Source organism: Antechinus flavipes, chromosome 1, assembly GCF_016432865.1.
Source record: "Antechinus flavipes isolate AdamAnt ecotype Samford, QLD, Australia chromosome 1, AdamAnt_v2, whole genome shotgun sequence".
Classification (NCBI taxonomy): domain Eukaryota; kingdom Metazoa; phylum Chordata; class Mammalia; order Dasyuromorphia; family Dasyuridae; genus Antechinus; species Antechinus flavipes.
Window position 1 is genome coordinate 194,390,454 of NC_067398.1, and position 27,329 is coordinate 194,417,782.

Sequence of the window (27,329 nt, forward strand, 5' to 3'; positions counted from 1 at the left end):
AATTAAGACAACTCTGAGATATCACTATACACCTGTCAGATTGGCTAAGATGACAGGAAAAAATAATGATGAATGTTGGAGGGGATGTGGGAAAACGGGGACACTGATGCATTGTTGGTGGAGTTGTGAACGAATCCAACCATTCTGGAGAGCAATCTGGAATTATGCCCAAAAAGTTATCAAACTGTGCACACCCTTTGATCCAGCAGTGTTTCTATTGGGCTTATACCCCAAAGAGATACTAAAAAAAGGAAAGGGACCTGTATGTGCCAAAATGTTTGTGGCAGCCCTGTTTGTAGTGGCTAGAAACTGGAAATTGAATCAATGCCCATCAATTGGAGAATGGCTGGGTAAATTGTGGTATATGAATGTTATGGAATATTATTGTTCTGTAAGAAATGACCAACAGGATGAATACAGAGAGGCTTGGAGAGACCTACATGGACTGATGCTAAGTGAGATGAGCAGAACCAGGAGATCATTATACACTTCGACAACAATATTGTATGAGGATGTATTCTGATGGAAGTGGATTTCTATGACAAAGAGACCTAACTGAGTTTCAATGGATAAATGATGGACAGAAACAGCTACACCCAAAGAAGGAACACTGGGAAACGAATGTGAACTATTTGCATTTTTGATTTTCTTCCTGAGTTATTTTTACCTTCTGAATCCAATTCTCCCTGTGCAACAGGAGAACTGTTTGGTTCTGCAAATATGTATTATATCTAGGATATACTGCAATATATTTAACATATATAGGACTGCTTGCCATCTTGGGGGGGGTGGGTGGACGGTGGGAGGGGAAAAAACGAAACATAAGCGAGTGCAAGGGATAATGTTGTAAAAAATTACCCTGGCATGGATTCTGTCAATACAAAGTTATTATTAAATAAAATAAAATTAAAAAAAAAAAATCTGGTCAGAGACTGCAATGACTTCTTCCAATTCTACATAAGAGGCCAATTATAAGCCTGAGGACAATATAAAAATAGACTGCCAGCAAAATCAGCTCCAGCAGCTTTGCAACCAAAGTTATATACAGCCTCATGAATTTGGACAGACTTTGAGAGAAAGTGAAATATAGAACTTGTGCTATGATCTATGGGGTCACAAAGAACCCAACACAAATGAATGACTGAAAAACAACAACATGGGGTTAGATCTTGAAGTCAAAATGTTGAGCTGTTTGAGAATAGACACTTTATTTTCCCTTTTTTTCAGGGGCTGGCACATTGTAGATATTCAATAAATATTTATTTAGCTATTGTTTATTTTTTGTTCAGTCTTTCAGCCTATTCTTTGTGATCCCATCGATTATATTGTCTATGGAATTTTCTTGGCAAAAATACTGGTTTGCCATTTCCTTCTCCAGTGGATTAAGGCAAAAGTTAAGTGATCTATTCAGGGTCACGGAGGTAAGGACTTTCCAAGTTGGGAGGGGATGAGTGAACATGTATAATTCCCATTTCCCCCAAGTATCTAAACAATCAAAGAAGCAAGGAAACAATAATTGTTTGGCACCAGTTTTCAGGGAAGACATATGGATTGCTTGAGAATATAATTGTGAGAAAACTTGCATCAATCTTTGGATCTGACTGGGTTTTTGATCAGTTCTTTCATCTTTAATAACTGATTGGACACAGAGAAAAAAAGTTAAAAGTTCAACTTTTAAGAAACCCAAATGGTAAATAGTGAAATTTGCTGTGTAAGATGAAGGCCCTTGAGACTATAATTTTAACATGAGCTTAATTTATTTTCTGGTAAAGTGTTTCTATAATCCACTATAAAGGGGAAATGCCAACAACTGCCAACATGAAATGACAGAGATTGCTAGGAAGATTGAGAGGAGGACTTTATGAAGGATATTCTCAACCCAGTTTTTCTGGACCTGGTGTTCCTAATCAGCCAAGGTTCCCTCAGTCTTCCCAGACTCAAACCCAGATTCTATAACCAGTTCTGGAGGTAAAAGTCTCTGTGGTTCCTGCTGAGGCTCCAAACACACCCAGCTAACTGCAGGGCTTCCCACTTGGTGTTTCTGCAGAGCTGGGCCAGAAGTGCTGCCATTTTAGATGAGTCAATCCTGGATGGTCTTCTGATCTTCTCTGGGTTGTAGCTGGAGGACCCCGTTCTACCCCAAGTCTTGATTTTTCAAGAGACTATGTTTGTCCTGAGGTGTAAATTTGTTGTGCTTGTGGGGGAAATTGGGAGAAGTTGAAATTTACCAACCTATTGTGCCATCTTCCCAGGATTCTTCTCCCCTTATTAATAATTAGGATGGATTGGTTTTCTTTGTAAGGAAGCATATAATACAAGACTTCATAGAAACTTAGTCCATGTTTTGTATTATTAGTAAAAGTAGCACCATCTTTCAAGAGCAAGTTCTAAAAATAATTGCAAGATTTTGCAATCTGAATAGCATTCTCATTGCTGATCCCACTTAGCTTGAAAAGGCAGTGGAATGACAAAACATAATTCTTACAAATAATATAGCTACAACTTGTACTTACTATTACTTCTCCTATCACTTTTACACACATTGAGAACATTTTTTAACCCTTATGAAACTCATAACCTCCCAACAAACAGGTATCCAATTAAGATTGTGCTGTGGTCAGGTGATTAATGAAATTTATTAAACTGTTCATCAATCAGTATTGGAAGTTCGTTCTGGGTCACTTGGTAACATCACAACTTCTGGAGAATTGGGCCCATTGGTACGAAAAACACCCTTTAATTCACTGAAGGAAATCTATTGCAAGTCCTACTGGACATCAAAATTTACTGTACACTATCAGAGCCTTTGAAATGGATTCAATCCATACTATAAGACACCTGTAATAGGAATATGAGAATACTTTTCTTCTGACATTTAAGATGTCAGAGGAAAAGTATTCTCATACACAAAAACATGTATTTAATAGTTTTAATAAAGAACTAGAAATATGTCAATCATAAGGGGAATGGTTAAATAAATTATGGCTTATGAATGTGATAGAATATTTTTGCAGGTTTAAGGGATGACAAAAGGGGAGTGATACAGAAAAACCTGAGGACTTATATAACCTAATAGACACTGAAGTAAGCAGAACCAGAGGAAATATTTTTACAATATTGTAATCTTGATTGCTTAATGCACTAGTCGATAATTAATTTTATATTTCCCACTTCTGGCCAGACAGCTGGAATAGAAGTATGGAATGAAACCAACTTTCAGATACAATGTGTGGATTTATCTTGTTTATACATATTTATTACAAATGGCATGGTGGTGAAAAGGCTTTAGCAGGTCACTAGATAATAATAATTGTATTACCTAAAAAGAAGTCTCTTCATGTGAAGAGATAATCATGTTGATGGATGATTGTCAAGTTAATAAAATTAATTTTTTAAAATGTACAAAGACATTTGAAGCTCAGAAAAAACTACCAGGAATCAAATTTTATTTTTGTCTTTACAAATAAAAAGGAATGTGTGAAAATCCTATTCCCATTTAGCTCCAACTTTAAAACACTAAAATATTTCAAGAAATGCTTTATAAAATGAAAAGTTGTATAGCATTTTCTCTTGCACATTTCTGTAGTTTTTATATTCTTAAATGTGATTTGTAAGTAAAAATCATAATTCCAATTTACTTTGTTTTAGGAATTTGAAATTCAGATTTAAAAATTTTTTGAATGTGTCCTACAGGTATGGATTTAACTTAGTGATTACTATTTGACCCTGTTTAAAATAAAGTGAGTAATGAAGTAACAAGGTGAACCAAAACTTTATTGAAAAGTTGGTCTTGCTTTTCACCCAGTTTGGTGAAATGAAACAAAAAAATCATTAAGTTAAGAGAGATGTTATAAAGTTTCTATTTTCTTTAAGTTGCAAAGGATATCAGCAAATCAAAAACTTAAACTTAAATATAGCTAGAATTTTTAAAGAAGTTCTAAAAATAGCTTATTGAATTTTTAAAAGAGAAAATTCAAAAAAGATATTCTTTTAAATTACTAGTCATGCTCAAGTTATCTGTATTTTTGTCTATAGTTTATCCCATGCAAATAGACTGATAAAAGAAATACGAGTTCAACACACTTAAGCTTTTTATTTAGCCAGACAAGACAGAATTCTTAAAAACAATAGATAACATTTCTATTATGTTCATGTCTCACATACAGAATTCTTTAAAACAGAAACAAATGCTTTTTATTTTAAATCAGGTAACATGTGCAAAAGGAAACAAAGTAGTCAAAATGTAATAAAAAGGTTAATTTCAAAGTTTTTTTTTTTTCAGAAAAATGTAATCTCCTAGATATTCAAGACGTTATTAAAAGATCTCCAAATCAAGAGAATGATCAATCTCAAAGGTTTCTTCTGAATCTAATTTTCTTTCTCCTTGTCCTTCTTGGGAATCATCCAGAGAAGCCAATGCCTCATTTGTGTCACTTGCAAAAGTTTCTCGAGATGCATCATCATATTCTTGAAGATTAAGACCTTTAATAGCCTGCTTCATCTTTTTCCCCAAGACCTGTATTCTCCTTTTCTTAGCAGCTTTTTTATTTTCATATTCCTTTTGATTTTCAACAAAGAAAATTTCCTTTGAAAAAAACACATGAATTTATTAAAATATATTATTTCTTTGGTTGCAATATATTTCTAACTAGAAAAATAAAAGGGAAAGCAACATTGATTTAAATTTTAAAGACAACTAATCTTGAGGAAAAAGAGCTTATTTCAAGTATTATCAATCACCTGAAATGAAAGCCTAGGGGTAAACTATAGGTTTGATTATTTAGAAATTCCTCCAATATATAACAGACACATAACAATGCCATTCTGAAATTTCGTTTCAATTATGTAGAGTCTGAACTTTGGAGAAGGATACTTGAAACAAAGTGTTATCTCAATGGAATTGATGAGATAATGGTTCTCTAGTTCATATATATCTAGTATGATATGAATCACTCTAGATTGGCTTATACTCAGTATACTAAAATGATGTAATTGTAATAGGATATTTAAACTGGGGACAAAGTCAGACTCAGACTGGGTCAGACTATGACAGTCTGTATGTCAGACAGACTGCTTAAGAGACAATAAAGACTTTGGACTCTATTCTTGTCCATTCTTGTGAAGTCTATCCTGTTGAGACCAAGGCCCTTCAGAAAGCTGGCCCGAACGTCATACAATTATATCTTGGATGAAATCTTTGGCAATGATCAACAATATCAATACTTATTATAGGGAAAAATTTCAGTGCTTTGGAAAATCATGAGAATATACCTGTATGAATATGGGAGATATGTATACATGTATGTATGTGTACACACACACACACACACACACACACACACACACACACACTCTCCAGTGAGAATTCATTGTAAAAGAAAATTACTTGAAATTATTACAAAAACATTAAAAAAGAATGAACTGAAAACAACAAAACTACTCATTAAAACCTTTTAAGCTATGCTCCCAACTGAGAGCTTTCTTAATGTGCTTTCCCTTCCTCCTCATCCTTCATCCAGAGAGACTTTTTAGAACTGAAAAGCTTATCTTCAAGTTGAAATCCACACTAAATGAGGAAGATAGAAAGAGCACCACAATGACCCCAATTATTTTAAGTCACCAAACCCAGAACTAATCTAGGGTACTTAGAACTGGATGTATGAGAGGCATTGTGAATGATCACTGAACAAATGAAAAATGAGAAATATACTGTAAGATTTGAGATGTGTAAAAACATGGACAATGGAGTACTCAAACTGGTGAGGATGACTTAAGACTCCTAGAAAATTTTTACAATGTATTATATTAAAGATATAGTGCAAAAATTTAAAAAAGGAAATAGATAATCACTAAGAACTAAATGGTTTCATCAAGAACAAGCTATGCCTAACTTACCTACTTTCCTTTTTCTGTGAGATGACAAATTATGGATACAAAAATCCCATATTAAAATTACAGGCCCATTAAAACCTAAAATTTAAAATGTATAAATGTGAAATCTTATATGTAAGTCTTAAAAAAATAAAAAAAGGCAATGAGAACTGTGTGTCTCTAAGTAAGTCACCTAACCTTTCAGTGTCCCAGTCAATTTCTTTGAGATCATAAAGTTGTAGAACTGGTACATTAGTAGAACTGTCTTAACTTCAGAGCTCCCTGCATCAATGTCCAAAAAAGACATTACAGAAATAAACAATATAAAACGGGGAGACACCAATAAACAAGAATTTACATGAAAGATTGGGGATTCAGTGAGCTTCACAGTCAAAGAGTCAATAATGTGACATGGCAGCTAAACAAAGATAAGATGATCTGAGGTTTCATTAAGGATGACACCATTTTTTTTTTTACAATGAGGGAGGCAATAGTTCCATTGTATCCTAGCCTAGTCAGATCATATCTGGAGTACTGACAGTTTAGGGACCACATTATAAGATCATTAAGTATTCAGAGAGTGATGTGGATAATAAAGGACCATACTATGTGAAGATCAGCTGCAGGAACGGAGGACGTTTAGTTTATAGAGATTTGGAGCTATGTGTAAGAAAAATGCAAGGGGACAAATTTTGGCTTAGTGTAAAAAAAACTTCCAAACAGATTTGTCCAAAATGGGATTCCCTAAGGGAAGGCTCAATGAAGTCTTTCAAGCAAAGCCAACTATCAGGGAGATTATTATTCAAAGAAAGGTTGGATCATCCAATGACTTCTGAAGACTTTTCAATTTCAAGATTTTCATAATGTATCTCAAAATATATATTAAGAGGAGTTGAGTAGAAAAATGGGAAATATTGAAAGTTTAGCATGGATTTGAGAGAGTTGAACAGTTACTTCAAACAATCCAGCGTACTAAACAAAATCTACACTCTCAAGTCACCCAAAATAATAAAACTACTCTGATTCAGGAACAAAGAGAATTTAAAAAAAAATTCCCCCTCTCTCCTCTTCCCCCCCAATATACTATCTTGTCTGGTCTAAAAATAATTCAATGCTAAACCACAAAGGCACAAGATAATTCAGGATATTTCAGGATAAGATAAAATATTGAAGAAAGTTTTAGTCAGATGTGAGCTACACTTTGGAAGACTGCTAAACTGAAAGACTCTTTTTTCCAGAAGCGAGAAAAAACTGGAATGGCAGAAAAGAATAGATTTGAAGTAGTGGGAATTAAATTTGGAAGGGGAAATAAGGTCAAGAAAACAGTAGAGACTTGAAATTCATACAGAAAATTATAATCTTTACCTTAATTTGTTCCTCAGTGATACTTGGTGTGTTTTTCAGAAGATTCAGATAAACTCCACCTGGTGTTCTTCTTCTGCTACCATTCTACAAAAAAGAATATGAGAAATGTAATGTACTATATAAGGTGATCCAATGGATACAGCACTGAGTCAGAAAGACCCAGGTTTAGATCTGGTTTTAGATATTCCAGGATGTGTGACCATAGCCACTTAACCTGTTTCTTTAGCTGTAAAATAGGAATAACAATATCATCTATAGGGAGTGGAAGTAATTAATAAGATATTAAGTGCTTATCACAGTGCCTGTCACAGGTTACTACATGAATGCTTCTTCCTTTCCCTGGCTGCTGATAGAATATTTCTTCACTGTTAATTTGATTATAAGTTCTTAACAGTCAATCAGACCTTAATCAGTGAATTAAGTATACACCATGTGCCAGGAACTGTGCAAAAAGCTTGCTAAAAGCAATAAACTGGGAAAACATTCTTACAGTCAAAAGTTCTGAATTGACTCTAATTTATAAGAAATCAAGCCATTCTCCAATTGATAAATGGTCAAAGGACATGAACAGACAATTCTCAGATGAAGAAATTGAAACTATTTCTAGCCATATGAAAAGATGCTCCAAATCATTATTAATAAGAGAAATACAAATTAAGACAACTCTGAGATACCACTACACACCTGTCAGACAGGATAGAATGACAGGGAAAGATAACGCGGAATGTTAGAAGGGATGTGGGAAAACAGGGACTCTAATACTTTGTTGGTGGAATTGTGAATACATCCAACTATTCTGGAGAGCAATTTGGAACTATGCTCAAAAAGTTATCAAACTGTGCATACTCTTTGATCCAGCAGTGCTACTACTGGCTTTATATCCCAAAGAGATTTTAAAGAAGGGAAAAGGACCTGTATATGCAAGAATGTTTGTGGCAGCCCTGTTTGCAGTGGCCAGAAACTGGAAACTGAGTAGATACCCATCAATTGGAGAATGGCTGAATAAATTGTAGTATATGAATATTATGGAATGTTATTGTTTGGTAAGAAATGATCAACAGGATGATTTCAGAAAGGCTTGGAGAGACTTACACGAACTGATGCTGAGTGAAATGAGCAGGACCCAGGAGAACATTATATACTTCAACAATACTATGTGACGATCAATTCTGATGGACCTGGCCATCTTCAGCAATGAGATGAACCAAATCAGTTCCAATGGAGCAGTAATGAACTGAATCAGCTACACCCAGCTAAGGAACTCTGGGAGATGACTAAGAACTATTACATCGAATTCCCAATCCCTATATTTTTGTTCACCTGCATTTTTGATTTCCTTCACAGGGTAATTGTACAATATTTCAGAGGCTGATTTTTTTTTTTTTTTTTGTATAGCAAAATAACGGTTTGGATATGTATACTTATTTTGTATTTAATTTATACTTTAACATCTTTAATTTGTATTGGTCATCCTGCCATCTAAGAGATGGGGTGGAGGGAAGGAAGGGAAAAATTGAAACAAAATATTTGGCAATTGTCAATGCTGTAAAATTACCCATGCATATAATTTGTAAATAAAAAGCTATTAAAAATTTTAAAAAAAAAAAAAAAGCTTGCTAATACAAAGAAAAATAAAAGTCTACTGTCCCTGCTCACAAAGATCTCAAAAATCTCACAATGAAGAACAATGAAGTCCAACAAACTACATAGAAACTAGATCTAAAAAGATAAATTCAGAATAGTCATAGAGGAAATATACTAAGATTAAAGATGAGTGGGCAAAGTTTCTTTTAGCACTTGAACTAATTTTATTTTTTATTTTTTGCTGAGGCAATTGGGGTTAAGTGACTTGCCCAGGGTCACACAGCTAGGATATATTAAGTGAGATCAAATTTGAATTCAGGTCCTTCTGACTTTAGAGTTGGTGATCTATCCACTGCACCACCTAGCTGCCCATCTTGAGCTAAAATTTGAAGGATATCAGGGAAAGTAGGAGGCTAGCATTCTGGCAACTTAATTGCCAATCTAATGACCTTTTCTCAATTCTCAATCTTCTTGACCTCAGCAGCCTCAGATACTTCTAATTAACTTTTCTCTGATACTTTCTCTGTGTTTTTGGAGCACTTATCTCTCCTGGTCTACCTCCTATTTGTATGACCATCCTCTTCAGTCTCCCTAATATTATTAGATCATCATTCATGTCATGGCTTCAAATCATGGGAGTCCCTCTAGGTCTTGTTTTTGTTTTTTCTATTGCTTCTATACTATTTCTAACTTCTCTATTAGAGGCTTAATATTTTCTTAACTTCTCTATCACTCTTGAAGGTACCACCAGCCTCCCAGTCAACCAGGGAGGCAATCTAGGTGTTATTCTTGATTCCTCTTTCATTTTCCATAGCCAGTCTGTTGCCAAGGCCCACTGATTTTAGCTTTGTAACATCTTTCACATCTAATCTTTTCTCAGATGTGACCACTACCATAGTGCAGGCCCTCATTCCCTCATAGCTGGATTACTGTAATTGTCTGCTGATTGGCTTACCTGCCATAAATCTTTTCTCTCAAAGACCTATTTTCTACTCAGTTGCCAAGGTGATTTTCCTAAGTATAGGTCTGACTATATCAAATCACTGTTCACTCTACCCCCAATTCAATAAACTCCAGTGACTCTTCACTGTTTCTAAGATCTAATATAAAATCCTGTCAAAGCCCATTATGACCTGCTTCCACCTCTTTACCTCCCAGTCTTCTAACATCTTATTTACTCACTACTTACTCCTCAAGCCAGTAATACTGGCCTTTTAACACAAGGCACTCTTCTAACTACAAACATTTGCTATCTTCCATGCCTAGAATTTTCTCTTTGTTTCCTCCTCATTTCTATTTTCCTCATGTCTTGGCTAAAATTCCACCTTCAAAGAAAACTTTGCCAATTCCCTTTAATTCTGGTGATTTCCCTCTTTTATTTCCAATTTATCTTACATATTGCTTGTTTGTAGAACTGTTTTCATGTTTTGTACCCAATCAGATTGAGTTCCTTGAGAGAAAGGATTGTCTTTCAACTTTCTTTATGACCCCAGTGCTATACAGGGTTGGACAATAAGCAGGCACTTAATAAATTTTTATTGGCTGAAAAGAGCAGCTTGAACCAAAAGCACACAAATCCAGTCCAGATATTCCCTTTAGAATGCAAAGCCCAGTCTTAACAAGACGAGCAAACAAGAATGCACCCTACCATAAAGAGTAATGGGCAACTAGGGGGTGCAGCGAATCAAGATCAGCCCTGAAATTAGGAGGGCCTAAGTTCAAATTTGGTCTCAGACATTTAACACTTCCTAACTGTGCGATCCTGGGTAAGTCACTTAGCCCCAATTGCCTCAGCCAAAAAAAAAAAAAAAGGAGGAGTAATGATGACAGGGATGCATAAGCCATGCTTAAGACTCCACAAATCACCTACAAGCAAAACCTCAAAGAAAAACATATCATGAGTTCAAGTTAAATTAAAACTCCTAGAACAGATGAAGCAAAAGTTTGGAAAAAATTAAAGATTTTATAAAGCAAATGAGTTATAGTAGAAAAAAATTAGAAAAGAAATTAAAACACGACTAGTATGAAGAGAAGTATAACCTACATGATCAACTATGATAGACTTAGTTCTTTTCAATAGTTCAGTGATCCAAGGCAGTCCCAATAAATTTTGGATAGAAAGCACCATCCTCATCCAGAAAGAGCACTATGGAGACTGACTATAAATCAACACATACTATGTTCACTTTTTTCCCTGTTCTGACTTTTCCCTTCCAACATGACTCATGAAAATATGAAAAAAGTGAATACATGGGTAACAAAAAAAAGAGATGCTTTACATGTAAATGGGGAAAAAAAGGGAAAAAAGTATAGACTAACTCTTGCAGCATATTTCCTCCAGAAATAAAAACAAACCAAAAACCAAAACAAAACAAAAAACTCAACAACAAAAAACCCACACACACAACAGACTAAGGACTGATCCAGAAATTCAAGGGAAAAAAAAATCATAGTAAGTCTTTTTTTTTCAGCCCAGGTTGGCTTAATGAGACAGGAGTCCTAATAAAAAAGTGGAGACAGAGTCTGGGGTAAAAATGGAACATGCTTGAGATAGAAACTGAAAGAAGAGATACCTCAGGGTTATAATAGCCTTATACAGAGTATGGAACAAGTGGTGACTGATAACCTTTTCATTTAATACCTAGTTCTAGGTCACTGATCCAGGGCAGATTAAGGAGAACATCTGTGGCCAAAGGTGATATTCTAGGGTAAGGATTGTTTTCAGGTACCGGGAGATGTACAAAATGAGGAACATGTTTAGAAATGATGAGTTACTATGTGGCTGACATCAGGAACAATCTTAGTTACAGCCTCTAGCCCAGTTTGAAGCCTGCACTAGAATAATCAGGGCAGAAATCCCAGACTAAAAGAGAACTTATAGTTCTATAACTGAATCTGAAAAGAAGATTTTAAGAATCACTTGGCAACTGTAAAGCCATTACCACCCCACCCCACCCCAAAGTAAAAAAACAAAACAGACCCTTGGCATCCACCCCTCTGTCCCAACTCAAAGACAAAACAAGATAGCAACAACAAGAAACCTTTTTGAACTCTACTATCCCTGATAGAAATAGTCCTTTCTTCTCTTTCACTATCAAACTTCCAGAAAAAGCCAATTATACTCATTGTCTCCACTACTTACTCATCTTTTCAGCATCTTGAAATGTGAATTCTTACTTCATCACTCAATTGAAAACTGCCCTCTCAAAACTATGTGATCTTTTTTTTCAATCCATAAAATCTAACCTTTTTCTCAATCCATAAATCCAATCTGCAACATCTGACACTTTGACCAGTTTTTAATTTCACATTTTTGTCTAAGTTGATCAATGCTTAACTATTCACCTAATACTAATTCTAAAATGAATTCCAAATCAATGCTAAATAAATAATTGGAGGCAAAGTTTGTCCAAGCAATACAAAGACAAATCGAGCAAACTGTTTATCTTACCATTATTAAAAGTCCACCATTTTGTTCAACTTCTGCAGTTTCCATCAGAAGTTCAATTGCTTTTTTGTTCCCAATTATTTTTACTACTCGGGTTATCAGATCTTTCTTTGGTTCCTGAAGCCTACAAAAGGAGCAAATAAAGTAATATTAGCCTATTTGTTTTATAATGGTTGAAAAATAATTCTCCTATATGTGAATTAATAGAAAATTACTTTGCATATTATCTTTTATATTAAGTTTTTTTTCAATTAACAAGCATTTATTTTTTCTCTCCCACACCACCCCCTTAACACTGGAAAGAAAGAAAAAGTAACTTGTAACAAATAACATCAAACAAAACACATCCTCATATTGGCCACGTCCAATAATGTATGTTTCATTCTGCATTTTAATCCATCACCTATGTCAGGAGGTGGGTAGCATTCTTCATCAGCAGTTTTCTAGAATCATCTTGCATATTATCTTAAAAGTATTTAAAAATAAACACAAATATTAGCTTCTTTTCAAACAAAATGTGGAAAGAAACTGAAATATTTCTAAAATCTCAATAACAAAGCCTCTTGGGGTGGCTATAAAATGATGAAACAGTAACATATAACCTTTATTTCTAAAATTTTATGTTTATCTACTATCAATTTCTTCCCAATAGTCTAGTTTTTTTTTTTTATCTAATACTACCACTGAAAACTGACAAATGATTTTTTGAATAGAAGAAAAGCATTACTATAGAGCAAAAATTAGAATTATGACAAATGAAAATATAACAGTTTCCATGGATATGTTTTGAAAATAAAAAGCTTTAATTAAAAAAAATAACTAAATATAAGTTTCTGGATAATTATCAATCATGATTAGCAAATAATAAAATGAGATTAATGGTCTATTCAGAAGTCAAAGACTAACCTTGGAGGCCACACTAAATGCTTAAATATCATTGGAGAAAGAGTTGCTCTTGATGGGTGATTAATAATGAGAGCATGAATTTTGTAACAAGGTAGGCTTACCTATTTGGGGGGCTAGGGACACAGAAGAAATATGGTATTTTGGCAGAAGAAAGCATATAAGCTGGGTCATGAAGCAAGTCAGGAAAAGTAAAAGGAAGAGATTTAGACATGATAGACAAATACAAAAGCCCAGAGAGAGTGTGAGGAGCAGTATGTAGACTAACATAACATGGAAGTACATGGAAAGAAGAATAATGATGGTGAAAGTAGAAAGTGGATATATTGTGAAGAATTTTATTAGATAGTTTAGATTCTGGAGGCAATGGAATCAAAAATGACTATGAAGGTCTCATAGACAAACTTGTGCTTTAGAAAAATCACTCTGGCAGTTGAGCAGACTTAGAAAGCTATTGAATTAGTTTTTTATTATATTATATTAACTTTAATATAGCTGTGTGAATAAGGCATGAAAGAGGGCCGTAGTTGTAAGTAGGGCATGTATACTAGATATGTGGTGAAGGTAGAAATGACAAGATATATTAACAGAATGGCTATGTGAAATGTGAGTGAGTTAAGGATGACATGAACTTTCTCAGCTGAGTGAATAGGATGGTGGTAATAACAAAAATAAGGAAATTAATAAGAAATTAAAAAGTAACAAGGAAAGGTGAGAGAAAAATTCCATTTTGGACATATTAAGTTTGAGGTTCCTACAGGAGATCCAGTTCACAATGTCCAAAAGGCACCAAAAGGCACTTTAATGAGACTTGTATGAAAGAAAGACTAGGGACTATATATACGCTTGTGCACATTTATGTCTGTTCAGAGACGTGGCAAAAAATCGATAAAGAGATGAAAATTGAACTGAAGGAGTGATGAGACAAGCAAATAAGATAGTATAGAAGGAAAAGAGAAGAGGTCTCAGGGTACAAGAGATAAAAACTTAAACCCAATTACCTTCAATAACCTTTTGTTATACACTAGATCAGCAAATAAATATATGACTAAATTTACTGAAATCATAAAATATCCGACAAATTTCTCTATTAAATTTTCTGCTATGTCTTCCCTTAACATCAAGTTTTAAAAAATAGTAATGCACAATCATGTTCTTAAAAGGAAAATAATCAGAATTCGTTTATTTAACATAAAGTCCCTTAAAATCCTAGACCAAAAAGGTAATTATACACATATCTGAATAGCTGGATGGCATAGAATGTTAGCCTTGAAGTCTGGCAGACCAGAATTCAAATTGGATCTTTGTTACATACTATCAATATGAACCTAGGTAAGTCTTACAACTATTTGCTGCAATTTTCTCATCAGTAAAATAAGCTAGAGAAGGAAATGGCAAACTACTCTTGTTTCTTTGCAACCCCAAATAGAGTCATAAAGAGTTTGGCATAATTGAACAACAATACATATGCTTCTATTAGGCACATTTTGCTAGAGAAAAAATCTAGGGATGGGATGACTGATTAGACTAATGTGAAGAAGTGATAGCTAGTTAAGGACTTACCTGAAAGAAATTTCATCTGCTACTTTTTCTTCAGTATCCTCTTCTGTAATCTCATATCGACCTTTATAATTCATTTCTACTCTGTTCCCTAGTCTGTCTTTGATAGGTCGTTTCCGTTTCATATGACCTTGTCCATTTTCTTCTTCTTTTGGACTAGCTTTTTTATCCTCCTGCATATATTCATCTAACTCTTTGTCTAATTTTCCAGTTTGTGATTCCCTCATTAACTTCTTAGCCAGCAAATAATTATAAGTCTCTGACTGTCTGCTTTTGTCAATGTTGCCCTCCATTCCCAGTATACCGAGTTCATTAGCCACTGCATCTTGACTCTGTTCTTGTAGAACCGCACCCCATATATTGTTGATCTTCCTCCCTCCCAGAATATGCTGTTTCTGATGGTTCTGCACAAACTGAAATGGCTCTGGTTTGGGAAGAGCATTAAAACATTTCTGTCTCTTTCGTTTCCAAAGACAGTTGTCATCGTCTGAATCAGAAAAGCTTTCCTCACTTGATTCTACACCCTTAATAGTTCGATAATGTGATACTGGAGAGACTGCAATGCTGCTCTGGAAAGGCCTGAATGAAATATTGCCATCTGGTACTTTCTGTTAATAAATAAAACACAATCAACTTCATAAAATGTTAAAAAAAAAAAAAACAAAAAACCCAAATATAAAACAATATTGCTAAAGCAACATGTTTCCTCCCTAAGAAAAACCACCACAGTCTAGAATTATAAGGTGGGCTTGTCAGCTCTAATGAGAATTCTTGGTATAGATTTTTAAAAATTGATGCTGTCTATTTGAAAATGAAAAGCTAAACAATGGCCATATGAACTAACCTATCCCTTTGAAATCCTCTTTTGTGTTTAAAAATTCTTCTTAGGCTAATCTGTGGCGGTTTCTGTATTAAATGTAAAATACTTAGTGGGCAGCATTCCTGGCTATGCTATATTTAATGCTATGCATCCATGAGAAGATTATCAGCTTTTAAAAAAAAAAAATCACTGGTTAAGCTTAAATTGCCTGACCCTCTTGTATTAGCTTAAACAAAACCCCAAACCAAACAAGACCCACATTAAAACTTTACTATTTTGTAAGTCATCTAGATCCCAGTTGGCAAAATATCTGATAAGTAACATAAAGAAATTATTTTTTAAATAATAGCTTTTAATTTCTGAAATACATGTAAAAATAAGTTTTCAACATTACCCTGAAAACCTTGTATTCCAAATTTTTCTCCCTCCCTTCCCACTACCTCCTCCCCTAGATACTAAGTAATCCAATATACAACACAATGTATTTAATAAGCAAAAGCAAGCATACAGAATTTCTTCAGTCAAGTCATCTGCTTGAGTTGCAGAAGCACAAGCTTCTCTTCACTCTCAAGAACCTTAAAATATTTAGTTCAGTTATTAAGACTTCAAACAGTACAAATTAAGGGCTGAAATGGGTGGTGTAGAAAAAAAAATCAATCCTGCCAAACATACTCCTTAAAGCCTAAGGAGTGGGTCTGTTTTTCAGATCTACGCAGAAGTGAATCTGTTATTTCGACAATGGAGGTAACTCAAACAAGGGGAGTCAACTGTATAAATACAGTTTGGCATCTTTCCTGAAAACAATCAGTCTAACAGTTGTCTATAGTACTAGGAGGTTAAATGAATTTCCACCTAGCCAGTATGTTAGGACTTGAAATAATATCTTCCCGATTTTAGTCATTATACATAACGCTGCTTGTTTCTTAGAATGTGCAGAATAAACGCTAGTTGATTGACTGGCGCGCAGATTCTGCAGGGCCCGGTTCTCCCCTCCCCCGAGCCTGGGAGAGAGGCGGAGGTAACAAGGTGACGTACCCCCTCCCTCTCATTCCTCACCAGCTGCAGGGGCTGCAAGGGCTTGTCGCTATTCGTTACCGTGTCCGTCATGTCAGAATCCGAGTCGGAGAGCTCTCCGTCTTCCATCCCCCGAACTTCAAGCGCCATTTTTCCCTCTTAAGAGAAACAGTATCAGAGAGCACTTCCGGCAGTACGGCAGGAAGTAGTTCCGCCAAGTCCAGTTCCTTTTCCTCCTTTCTTACTGAGGAGGATGGGGAGCGAAGGGGCTTGGTTGGCGCCCATTCTTCGCTCCTCCCCATCCCCGCCCCGCCCCGCCCCCGTCCCTTTCCGGCCACACCCCACGCTTTAGGTCACACTTCTGGCTGTCCCGAGATTTTCTAAAATATCACGTGAAAGTGTAATAATTGTAGTAAAACACTACATTCTTTTCTTTTTAAACAAAGCCCAAAACAGCATACTTTTCTAGCAGAGCTGGCCAATGCTAATTCGTCTAATAATTCCACACTACCACGCACGTTTTTCTGCAGAGGAAAACTCTGTTCCTTAGTGTTTGAATAACTATTCCCAGAGTCAGGTTAATTAAGGAAAGTGCCAGGACACAATTCTAAATAAAGAATGTGTTAGCTAGATTTGTCATTGTATCATAGGATGATAAATTTTTGAGACCAAAATGAGACTTTGAAGTGCATTCTCTCTTCCTGCCTTTTTGCAGATGATTTACTTAAGATCATCCAAGTAGTGTCTGTTTATGGACTTCTTATCTTAATTGACTCTTTATCTCCCCTATCTCCATGATTTTAGTTATTACTTCTATGTAGATGAAGTCAAAATCTATATCCGCTACTCTAACTTCCCCCAAACTCTAATCTTTTATTTCCAATTGCCTGCTTCCATATACTGTATTTCACGCTGCCTAATAACCAATTAATCATTCATTAAAACTTTTTTTTTTAATGTGCCTGGAACTGGGGATTCAAATTCAATAAATTAAATACTCCCTACTCACAAAGGGGAATACAAAGAGATATATATATATGTGTGTGTGTGTGTGTGTATACACATATATATGTACAGATAACTAAAGCTGCAGTAGATAGAGTGCAGATCCTGCAATTAGGAAAACATTTTTCTGTTGGAATTTTTACAAACTGCTAACTCATTAGAGTTGATGTTTGGAGCCAGAACCTGAAACACGGTACTGAGTAGAACTAATTGATACAATGCTTGTGTTCACACCTTTACTCATTGGAGTTCACAAGTAAACTTTATAACTTTGTGAATTCATACCTCCCTTAGGTGTGTCTCCAGAATGAGGAGTCAACCTTTGGGAAATCATATATAAAAAGGCTCTGAACTTCGGGTGAGTTAGTTGCTTTGGGTTATAGAGCCAGAAGTCTTCTCTCCGAGAGGAGAGAGAGATTCATTCCGTTTTCCACTTGGTTGGCTGGTGGCAGAAGGGAGTTCAGCTGAATTACACTGGAGAAGAGCACGCTGGGACAGACGCAGAGCACTCTGGGAGAGCCAGAAGCCCTTTCTCAGAGGCAAGACAGATTCAACTTGGTGCTGGCTCTGGAGGCTGAAAAAAAGCAGAGGCAAAAGCAAAGGACAAAGCTGCAAGAGCTCTTGGAACCAAGCAGAGAGATAGGCCTCTAAGCTAACCGGGCTATATTAGAGACAATAAAAGATCTGAACTTTTATCACCTGGCTGCGTTTTGGGTGATTATTTACTCTTAATTGAAACTAAGGTTGCTTCCAGAAAACCTCCCTGAGAAACCTGCTCTTGCTCCCAGAAAGAACCATTCTTATATTTAAAAGAAGAAAAACACCATGATTATTATTATAAAGAAGATCACCACATATTTCTATGCACAAATCTGACTTCAGATATCTTGGGCATGTCACGTAATCTGGTTTACTTCAGTTTTCTCAACTGTAAAATGAACTGGAGAAGGAAATGGCAAACCATTCCAGTATTTCTGTCAAGAAAACTCCAAATGCAGACATAATTCAACAATAACAAAGTGTGTACAGAATTAATACAAAGAAAATAAGTAGAAATTTTAAAAAAGTAAATATAAGGTAGTAGAAGAAGCAGGGCACTAGAAATTGATGGAAGGCCTTTTTCTTCTTTAGTATCTTTCTTTGAAGATGAATCTCTGTCTTCCCTATTCCCATATTATCTTTCCATTATCTTTTTCCATTGCCCACTCCTTTTTTTTTCTTGTAGCAAATTGTTGGTGTAATCACCACTAAGTGTGGGGGTGCCTCTGCCCTCAGGTCTTCTTTCAGTTCTTCTCTCTGACCAGGAACTGAAAAGTAATGCTTGAGTTTTGTTTTTGAAGGAAGAGATTGATTCTGCAGTATATAGGAAAGAAGGGCATGGAGGGTAGCAAGAGCAAAAAGCAAAGAAGCTGAGAGATGGAGTGTGTGAAAGGAACAAAGAAAAGATCAGTTTGGCCAAATAGAAGAGTGAGAAAAGAAAGCCTAAAAGTGAACTCCTTTTTTCTCCTACATCTGTTCCTTTCTGAAAGTTCAGTACTTTCTCCCAGTCTCCTAATTATTTTTGGTTCTGTTTTCTCTTATCCCATTTTTTCTATACCAAGTCCTGCCATTTCTCTCTCTACAATTTTTCTAGCACTTGATCCCAAACTATTTCCAGCTTTATTAGGTAGGAAAAAAACAAAGGTCTGTTCCTCTTATTTCACTCCCTACCCCAAGTTCACTCCAAGTTAAAAGTGGCTAAAATTTCTTTATATTTTTTACATTTTAGTCAGATTTTTTGCCATTATCAAGTGTGACTGAGAAATTCTTGGCTGATTTAATTATTGACAGAGGTGGGTAGAAATTTGAGCAGAACTAGTGAACCTTTAAATCATTGTTATCAAAGTCAAAGAGAAATGATTTAGACAGATTGCATGTTCACTTAGAAAACCTAAAATAATGGCTTCCCAGAGTTTGACACTGTTTTAGATTATAGAGGTTCCTACCCTTTTAGCTGTCATGGACCTCTGGTGGTCTGGTGAAGCCTTTAGTATCATAAGAATGTTTTAAAATACATAAAATAAAATACATAGTACTACAGAAGAAATCCATTACATTGACATAAAAGTGATTTGTTGTTTTTTCACATATAAGAAATCCTGAAATTTAGACATACAATTCTCTCAGGCAAAAATAAGTGCCCCCAAAATAAGAGAGCCTATATACACAGAGATAAAATTTATGTATTCTCTAGCTTTAAAATAAATCCTTGAGGCAAATGCCAGTGGAGTATAGAAAGGATCAGGCTCTGTTGGGGTGCTCATACTTGACAGACCATTACAGTCACAAATAAAATTCTCATCAATCCATTAGATCTAGAAGCCAGATCTTTCACCCTCCCCCTACAATGTCCTCTACTCCATATCAATACTATAGGTGGACCTTCACCCCTATTTTTTGCACAAGCAAAACCAGTATAGTTAAAATTAGAAGAGAAGCAGGTAAATGGGGAACTGGTAGAAGTCCTTTCTTAGATGGGGAATGATGAGGTTTAGATTTGGGAAACCCAAATGAAATTAGGGTTTCTGGTGGTCAGGGAGTTAAATGAGGTCTAGTGGCAGGTTCGGGGTTCAGGGAATCAAATGGAGCTCCCCTACAACCCTTTGGGATTCAGCACAAGGGTAGGGAATTTTGGGAACTCCCTTCTGGAGGCACAGAAGTTCTCTGTAAAGGAATTTACAGACCCTAAAACCTAGATTGATAAAAGAGGTTTATTATGGGGATTGGAAGCATAAAGTCTGGTTAGGGAAATAGGTGAGGATAAAGAGAGGGTGGCACTGGAAAAGAATATAATTCTAGTGGGCAGATCTATGGAAAATGGAGTTCTGCACTGAGAATGCAGTTCTCAGTGGGCAGAAAGTGGACAGTAGTAGTAAAGGGAACTACCAAGGTCCATCTGCCAAGACCTTAGTTGATAGAAACTCATTATATTGCTTGTCTTGGTGGCGGTTGGGAAACCTGAGCAGATCATCAAAATGGGGGATTAGAAACTGTGGACCTGGGAGATCCAGTGTGGGCTGAAACCCCAGATCTCCTATTGGAATTCAAAGGGGTGCTTTTGACCAAGATTTATGAATCAAAGGCCCTGGCTTCCTGAACTTATGTGTCAGCCAGGAGGGGTTGGGAATCTGAAAGGAATCACAAATCAATAGGAAATACAGTTTCTTAAAGGAACCACAACCCACTTCAGGGAACTGATTCAAATCTATAAGAAAGAGAGCCTTCAGAGGATTCTGAGAAGTTGGCAGAGTAGGTCAGAAAATTCCAAGCTCTGGAGATTCCAATCCTCCCCCCCTCCCAAATAAGACAATATTGTACCTCAGGGTGAAAGTAGAATTGTAAAAACAGGTAAGAGTTGGGGCAAAAGAGTCTTCCTAGAACAATAGGAGAAGATCTGTAGAAAGCTACCAGGATGGAGGTTTCCTTTCTTTACTCCCAAAGTATAAACACCTCCAGGCTAGTGCTTCTGAAAAGTAAGCATTGAGCCCTGGGTTTAGCTGAGTTGGGAGATAGCCTATGCTGCAGACATAGGAATTTCTTCCTCCCAAATAGTGTGGTGAGTTGGGTGTCTATGTAGGGAAATATTGAGGGAAATATTTCAGCCCCCATTTTGATTTCTTATCTGTTGATAAGAAATGCCAGGCCCAGCTGTACTGCTGATACCTAGGTAAGAAGGAAGCAGCACAAACCCAGTGAGCACAGAAGGCTTGGGGCAGAGTCACTACTGGCTATGGGCACTTAAGGAAGGATAAAGTTTTTGTTTTCAGTTCCTGGACAGAGGGGAGAGCTGAAAGAAGACATGAAGCCAGAGGTACCCCCACACCCCAGGACTAAAAGTGATTATACCTACAATTTGCTACAAATTAAAAAAAGAGAGAGAAGGCAATGGAAAAAGAACTGAACCATAGAAACTTACTATAGGAATAGGGAAAACAGGAGTTCATCTTTAGAGGAAGATACTAAAGAAGAAAAAGTCTCTCCTATCACAATGAGTTACATTAAATGGTCACCTGGCCAAAATGAATTCATAGGAGAACTCAAAAAATACTTTAAAAATCAAATGAGATTGAGAAAAAAAAGATTAATTTAAGAAAAACAAGATTATGAAAAGAAAGTCAGCTAATTAGAAAAGAAGATCCAGAATCTTAAGGAAGAATATGACTCCTTGAAAACTAGAATTGGGCAAGAGAAAGTCAGCAAAATTATAAAAGAGCAAGAAATAATAAAACAAAATACAAAGAATAAAAAAAAAGAAGAGAATGTGAGATATTTCATAAGAAAAAAACACCTGGAGAACAGATCAAGAAGAAAAAAGACTAATTTTAAGGAACTCAATAATGACAAACTGTCTATATTTTTATATATGGAAAAGTAAACTATTATGTCCAAGATTCTCATTAGCAATTGTGTAATTTGAAGGAAAGACTGGGGTGGAGTTGAGAATGATGTGATCCTAAAAAGCAAAACACCGCAGTAAAAGGTAAAAAGAGTAATGATGTTATAGGAATGAGGTACAAGAGCAAGAACTGACTCAGGAATTGAATGGGGGAAGGAAAGCTGATAGTTATGTAATCCTACTTACACTGGGAATAGATTAAAGAAAGAATTTTATATATATATGTATATATACACGCCTAGAAGGGTATCAGTGTCTTCTAAATTTATAAAGAAACAAGAGAATAGATAAAGGGATGGGTATAGAAAGATGTGTTGATTAATGTGAAAAGGATAATGAGAGAGGGAAAGAGTGGAGGGAGGATAAGGGAGGCATTCTTTTTTTTTTTTTTTTTTTTTTTTTTTTTTTTTTTTTTTTTTTTATAATAAATTTTATTTTATTTAATAATAACTTCGCATTGACAGAATCCATGCCAGGATAATTTCTACACGACATTATCCCTTGCAATCACTTATGTTTCGTTTTTTCCCCTCCCTCCCTCCTCCCCCCCCCCCCAGGATGGCAAGCAGTCTTATATATGCTAAACATGTTGCAGTATATCCTAGATACAATACATATTTGCAGAACCCAACAGTTCTCTTGTTGCACAGGGAGAATTGGATTCAGAAGGTAAAAATAACTCGGGAAGAAAATCAAAATTGCAAATAGTTCACATTCATTTCCCAGTATTCCTTCTTTGGGTGTAGCTGTTTCTGTCCATCATTTCTCCAATGAAACTCAGTTAAGTCTCTTTGTCAGAGAAATCCACTTCCATCAGAATACATCCTCATACAATATCGTTGTCGAAGTGTATAATGATCTCCTGGTTCTGCTCATCTCACTTAGCATCAGTCCATGTAGGTCTCTCCAAGCCTCTCTGTATTCATCCTGCTGGTCATTCCTTACAGAGCAATAATATTCCATAACGTTCATATACCACAATTTACCCAGCCATTCTCCAATTGATGGGCATCCATTCATTTTCCAGTTTCTAGCCACTACAAACAGGGCTGCTACAAACATTTTGGCACATACAGGTCCCCTTCCCTTTTTTAGTATCTCTTTGGGGTATAAGCCCAATAGAAACACTGTTGGATCAAAGGGTATGCACAGTTTGATAACTTTTTGGGCATAATTCCAGATCGCTCTCCAGAATGGCTGGATTCGTTCACAACTCCACCAACAATGCATCAATGTCCCCGTTTTCCCGCATCCCCTCCAACATTCATCATTGTTTTTTCCTGTCATCTTAGCCAATCTGACAGGAGTGTAGTGATATCTCAGAGTTGTCTTAATTTGCATTTCTCTGATCAATAGTGATTTGGAACACTCTTTCATGTGAGTGGTAATAGTTTCAATTTCTTCATCTGAAAATTGTCTGTTCATATCCTTTGACCATTTATCAATTGGAGAATGGCTTGATTTTTTATAAATTTGAGTCAGTTCTCTATATATTTTGGAAATGAGGCCTTTATCAGAACCTTTAATTGTAAAGATGTTTTCCCAGTTAGTTACTTCCCTACTAATCTTGTTTGCATTCGTTCTGTTTGTACAAAGGCTTTTTAATTTGATATAATCAAAATTTTCTATTTTGTGATTGGTAATGGTCTCTAGTTCATCTTTGGTCACAAATTTCTTTCTCCTCCACAAGTCTGAGAGATAAACTATCCTATGTTCTTCTAATTTATTTATAATCTCGTTCTTTATGCCTAGGTCATGGACCCATTTTGATCTTATCTTGGTATGTGGTGTTAAGTGTGGGTCCTTGCCTAATTTCTGCCATACTAATTTCCAGTTATCCCAGCAGTTTTTATCAAATAATGAAATCTTATCTAAGGGAGGCATTCTTGAAGGGATTTAATAGCAATAGTAATAGCGAGGCTATATACTGGTAGTAGTAAAGGAGGGGAGTCATCAGAGATAGGACATGAATATAATAATGATCAAGAGTGGAATTTGTTAGGAAAAAAGCAGGGATTTTTAAAAAGTTAAAACTAAAATAGATTTAATCAAAAGAGAAAAATAGGGAAACTATACTAAATTCTGTCAGCAGTATTATCAAAATTGTTTTAGATTAAAATAATTTGGTAGTATAAGGTTGGAATATTGCTGTGATGTAGGAAATGATGAGCTGATGAATTTAGAAAAATGTGCAAAGATTTAGATTCATGAATGATGTTATCTACCTTCAAACAAACAGAGCAGTACTAAGCTTAGTATAGTCTTATGTTGATGTATATGAATGTATCTGTATATACTGAGTATGATTATAAATATCTATGTATATTTTTGAGCATGTATGTATATGCATGTGTATATACACATATCCATCTGTGTATATATATCTATGTATGAATGTATATCTGTATATACAAATATATCCACACTTAATTTAATCTTCTTGGGAAATGTAGAGGATAGAGACAAAAAAGAATAAAGAAAAAAAGAACACAGCAGAGAACAAAAGAAGACCTACAAGAAACCAAAGATAAAGATGGATAGCTTTGAACACAAGGTGTAGTATTTATTACACAGGCTTTCTTGAAATGGAAATTTATTGTTTCATATTTTGGATCTTTTTTCTGTGTTCTGCTGTGCACCCGGCAATACTTTTTTTTTTTTTTTAAGTTTGTATTTAAGTTTTAAATAAATTAAAGAGAGAACTTTCCCAAACATAAGCAGTTGGAAGAGATAAATATACAGTTTTTAAAGGAAAAGATTCAAACTATCACTTGCTTTATTAAAAGATTCTCCAACTGTGAACAGATCCAACCATTCTAGAGAGCATTTTGGAACTATGCTCAAAAAGTTATCAAACTGTGCATACCCTTTGATCCAGCAGTGTTACTACTAGGTTTATATCCCAAAGATATCTTAAAGGAGGGAAAGGGACCCATATGTGCAAGAATGTTTGTGGCAGCCCTTTTTATAGTGGCTAGAAATTGGAAACTGAGTGGATGCCCATCAGTTAGAGAATGGCTGAATAAATTATGGTATATGAATGTTATGGAATATTATTGTTCTGTAAGAAATGACCAGCAGGATGATTTCAGAGCGGCCTGGAGAGACTTAAATGAACTAAGTGAAATGAGCAGAACCAGGAGATCATTATACATGGCAACAACAAGACTATATAATGATCAATTCTGATGGATGTGGCTCTCTTCAACAATGAAATGATTTAAACTAGTGCCACTTGTTCAGTGATGAAAAGAGCTATCTACACCCAGAGAGAGAACTGGGGGAACTGAATGTGGACTACAGTATAACATTCTTTCTCTCTCTGTTGTTGTTTGCTTGTGTTTTGTTTTCTTTCCCAGTTTTTTTTCTTCCTTCTTGATCTGATTTTTCTTTTGCAGCAAGATAACTATATAAATATGTATACATATATTGGATTTAACATATATTTTAACATATTTAACATGTATTGGACTACCTGCCAACTAGGAGAGGAGGTGAGGGGAAGGAGGGGAAAATTTGGAACTAAAGGTTTTTGCAAGGGTAAATTTTGAAAAATTACCCATGCATATGTTTTGTAAATAAAAAGCTTTAATAAAAATTTTTAAAAAAAGATTCTCCAAGTCACTAATACAGCAAGTCAGCTAGGAGGCATTGTAGATAGAGTTATGCAGTAGACAGGTGGCATTGTAGATAGTTATTGCCTGGAGGCAAGAAGACTCAGATCTTTTCTTTATATGTTTTACCTAAAATCATTATTGAGGCTATGAATATCAGCTGACTTTTTGTCAGGTACACAATCTGTGATATTATTTGTCTTACATTAGAAAAATTGCCTTGTGAATAGTCTATATGTAAGATCTTTGAAGAAAGATGAATTTATGGCCAAAGAAAAACTAGAGAATGTTATGTATTACAAAATGGATAATTTTAATTACATTAAATTAAAAAGATTTTGGACAAAATACCCAATATTGCCAAGATAAAGGAAGCAGAAAGAAGAAAAATTGCCTTGTATTATACCATTTCTGGGCAGCTAAATGCACAATAGGTAGAATGTTAGGACTAAAGTTTAAATATGGGCTCGGATGCTTACTAACTGTATGATGCTGGACAAGTCATTTAACCTTATGCATCTCTGTTTCATTTGTAAAATGAGCTGAAGAAGGAAAATGGCAAACTAATCCAGTATCTTTACCAAGAAAATCCCAATGTGTTCTAACAAAGAGTTGTATATGACTAAAAAGCAATAATATCATTACAGGACTGCCAGGATAAAGTACATAAGAGTTTAGGTTATTAATATTTATTTACTTATTTTAAATATTTTATAAATATTCAATCCAAGCTTTTAATTGCTCACTATGTATAGGACATTGTGGACATTGGTAGGAATTCAAAGGCAAAAAATGACTCAGCTTACTGGGGGAATGTAAGAGTTATACAAATAAGTAAATAGAGGCATACCATGTTACATAAAATGGCTTTAAGAGGAAGAAAGGACTGAGGAAGTAAATAGGGGATAAGGAAGATCTCCTATAAGACTTGAAAATTAAGAAGCTCGAAATTCTAAAAAGTAAAGATGACAATCTGGTGGATACTGTGAAAAGATCCACAGAAGAGAGAGAGAATTCTGTTTATTGGGAACACCTACAATTTGGTGTGACTAGAATGGAGAATGTCTGTAACTATATACAGATTTTGGATAAATTTCCTTAATGACTACTATTAAACTAAAGAGGAATCTCATAAGCATTATATTGGAAAAAGTCATGTCACTGGGTATTTTAACGGTTATATTGAATTTCTATTTTCAAGTGTCTTGTTATGCAAGGACTATATGCAGAAGCTGTGGCTAGTACTGAGGTGAGAATGTTTTAAGAAGAAAAACATCATTTTATGGCTTGAAAATTTCTGATTCCCAATTTCTGGGAATATCAAGACTGGGATACCTATTATCCTTCTGAACCTTTCTTCTTCATTATTTTCCTTCTGAGGCTCAAAGAAGTAGAGGAAGAATAGAGATATTGTGATTCGAGTTGAAAAGGAGAATCATTATGGGCTTAACCATAAATAAGAGTAAAGGAATGATTCTTGTCTGTGTTAATGTTACAGTTAAACACATTTTAAAAACAAAGTATTTCAATCAAGGAAAAAAATCCGACCCTTTTGGAAACTACCAGTGGCTTCTCAGCTTTGACAAAACTCTTCAGAGTGGTTTGCCATTTCCTTCTCCATTTGTTAAGACAAACAGGGTTAAGTGACTTGCCCAGAGACACATAGTAAGTGTCTGAGGTTAAATATGAATTCACATCTTCCTTACTCCA

At 35.3% G+C, this 27,329-nt stretch overlaps 1 protein-coding gene across 2 annotated transcripts; it reads right to left on the reverse strand.

Moving 5' to 3' along the window:
• Positions 1-4,067: 4,067 nt before the first annotated feature.
• On the reverse strand, positions 4,068-16,761 carry PHAX (phosphorylated adaptor for RNA export). 2 transcript variants are annotated; one of them, XM_051994647.1, is made up of 5 exons: positions 16,647-16,761; positions 14,735-15,339; positions 12,272-12,392; positions 7,237-7,320; positions 4,068-4,585 (listed from the first exon to the last, which is right to left on the reverse strand). In XM_051994647.1, the coding sequence occupies exons 1-5, from the start codon at positions 16,713-16,715 to the stop codon at positions 4,316-4,318; spliced, it is 1,149 nt and encodes a 382-aa protein (XP_051850607.1). In that variant the 5' UTR covers positions 16,716-16,761; the 3' UTR covers positions 4,068-4,315. The 2 variants fall into 2 exon arrangements, with proteins under 2 accessions (XP_051850607.1, XP_051850600.1); XM_051994640.1 differs by having other exon boundaries at positions 16,608-16,742.
• Between the last annotated feature and the right edge of the window lie 10,568 nt (positions 16,762-27,329).

What these genes read in the sequence shown, in the direction of transcription:
- PHAX (XM_051994640.1), bottom strand. Translation starts at nt 16,715, where the DNA reads ATGGCGCTTGAAGTTCGGGGGATGGAAGACGGAGAGCTCTCCGACTCG. An exon ending in CCTTGCAGCCCCTGCAGCTG is followed by an intron (nt 15,340 to 16,607) that starts GTGAGGAATGAG and finishes ATTTATTAACAG; the next exon opens with AAAGTACCAGATGGCAATAT. An exon ending in ATGGTGGACTTTTAATAATG is followed by an intron (nt 7,321 to 12,271) that starts GTAAGATAAACA and finishes TCTTTTTTGTAG; the next exon opens with AATGGTAGCAGAAGAAGAAC.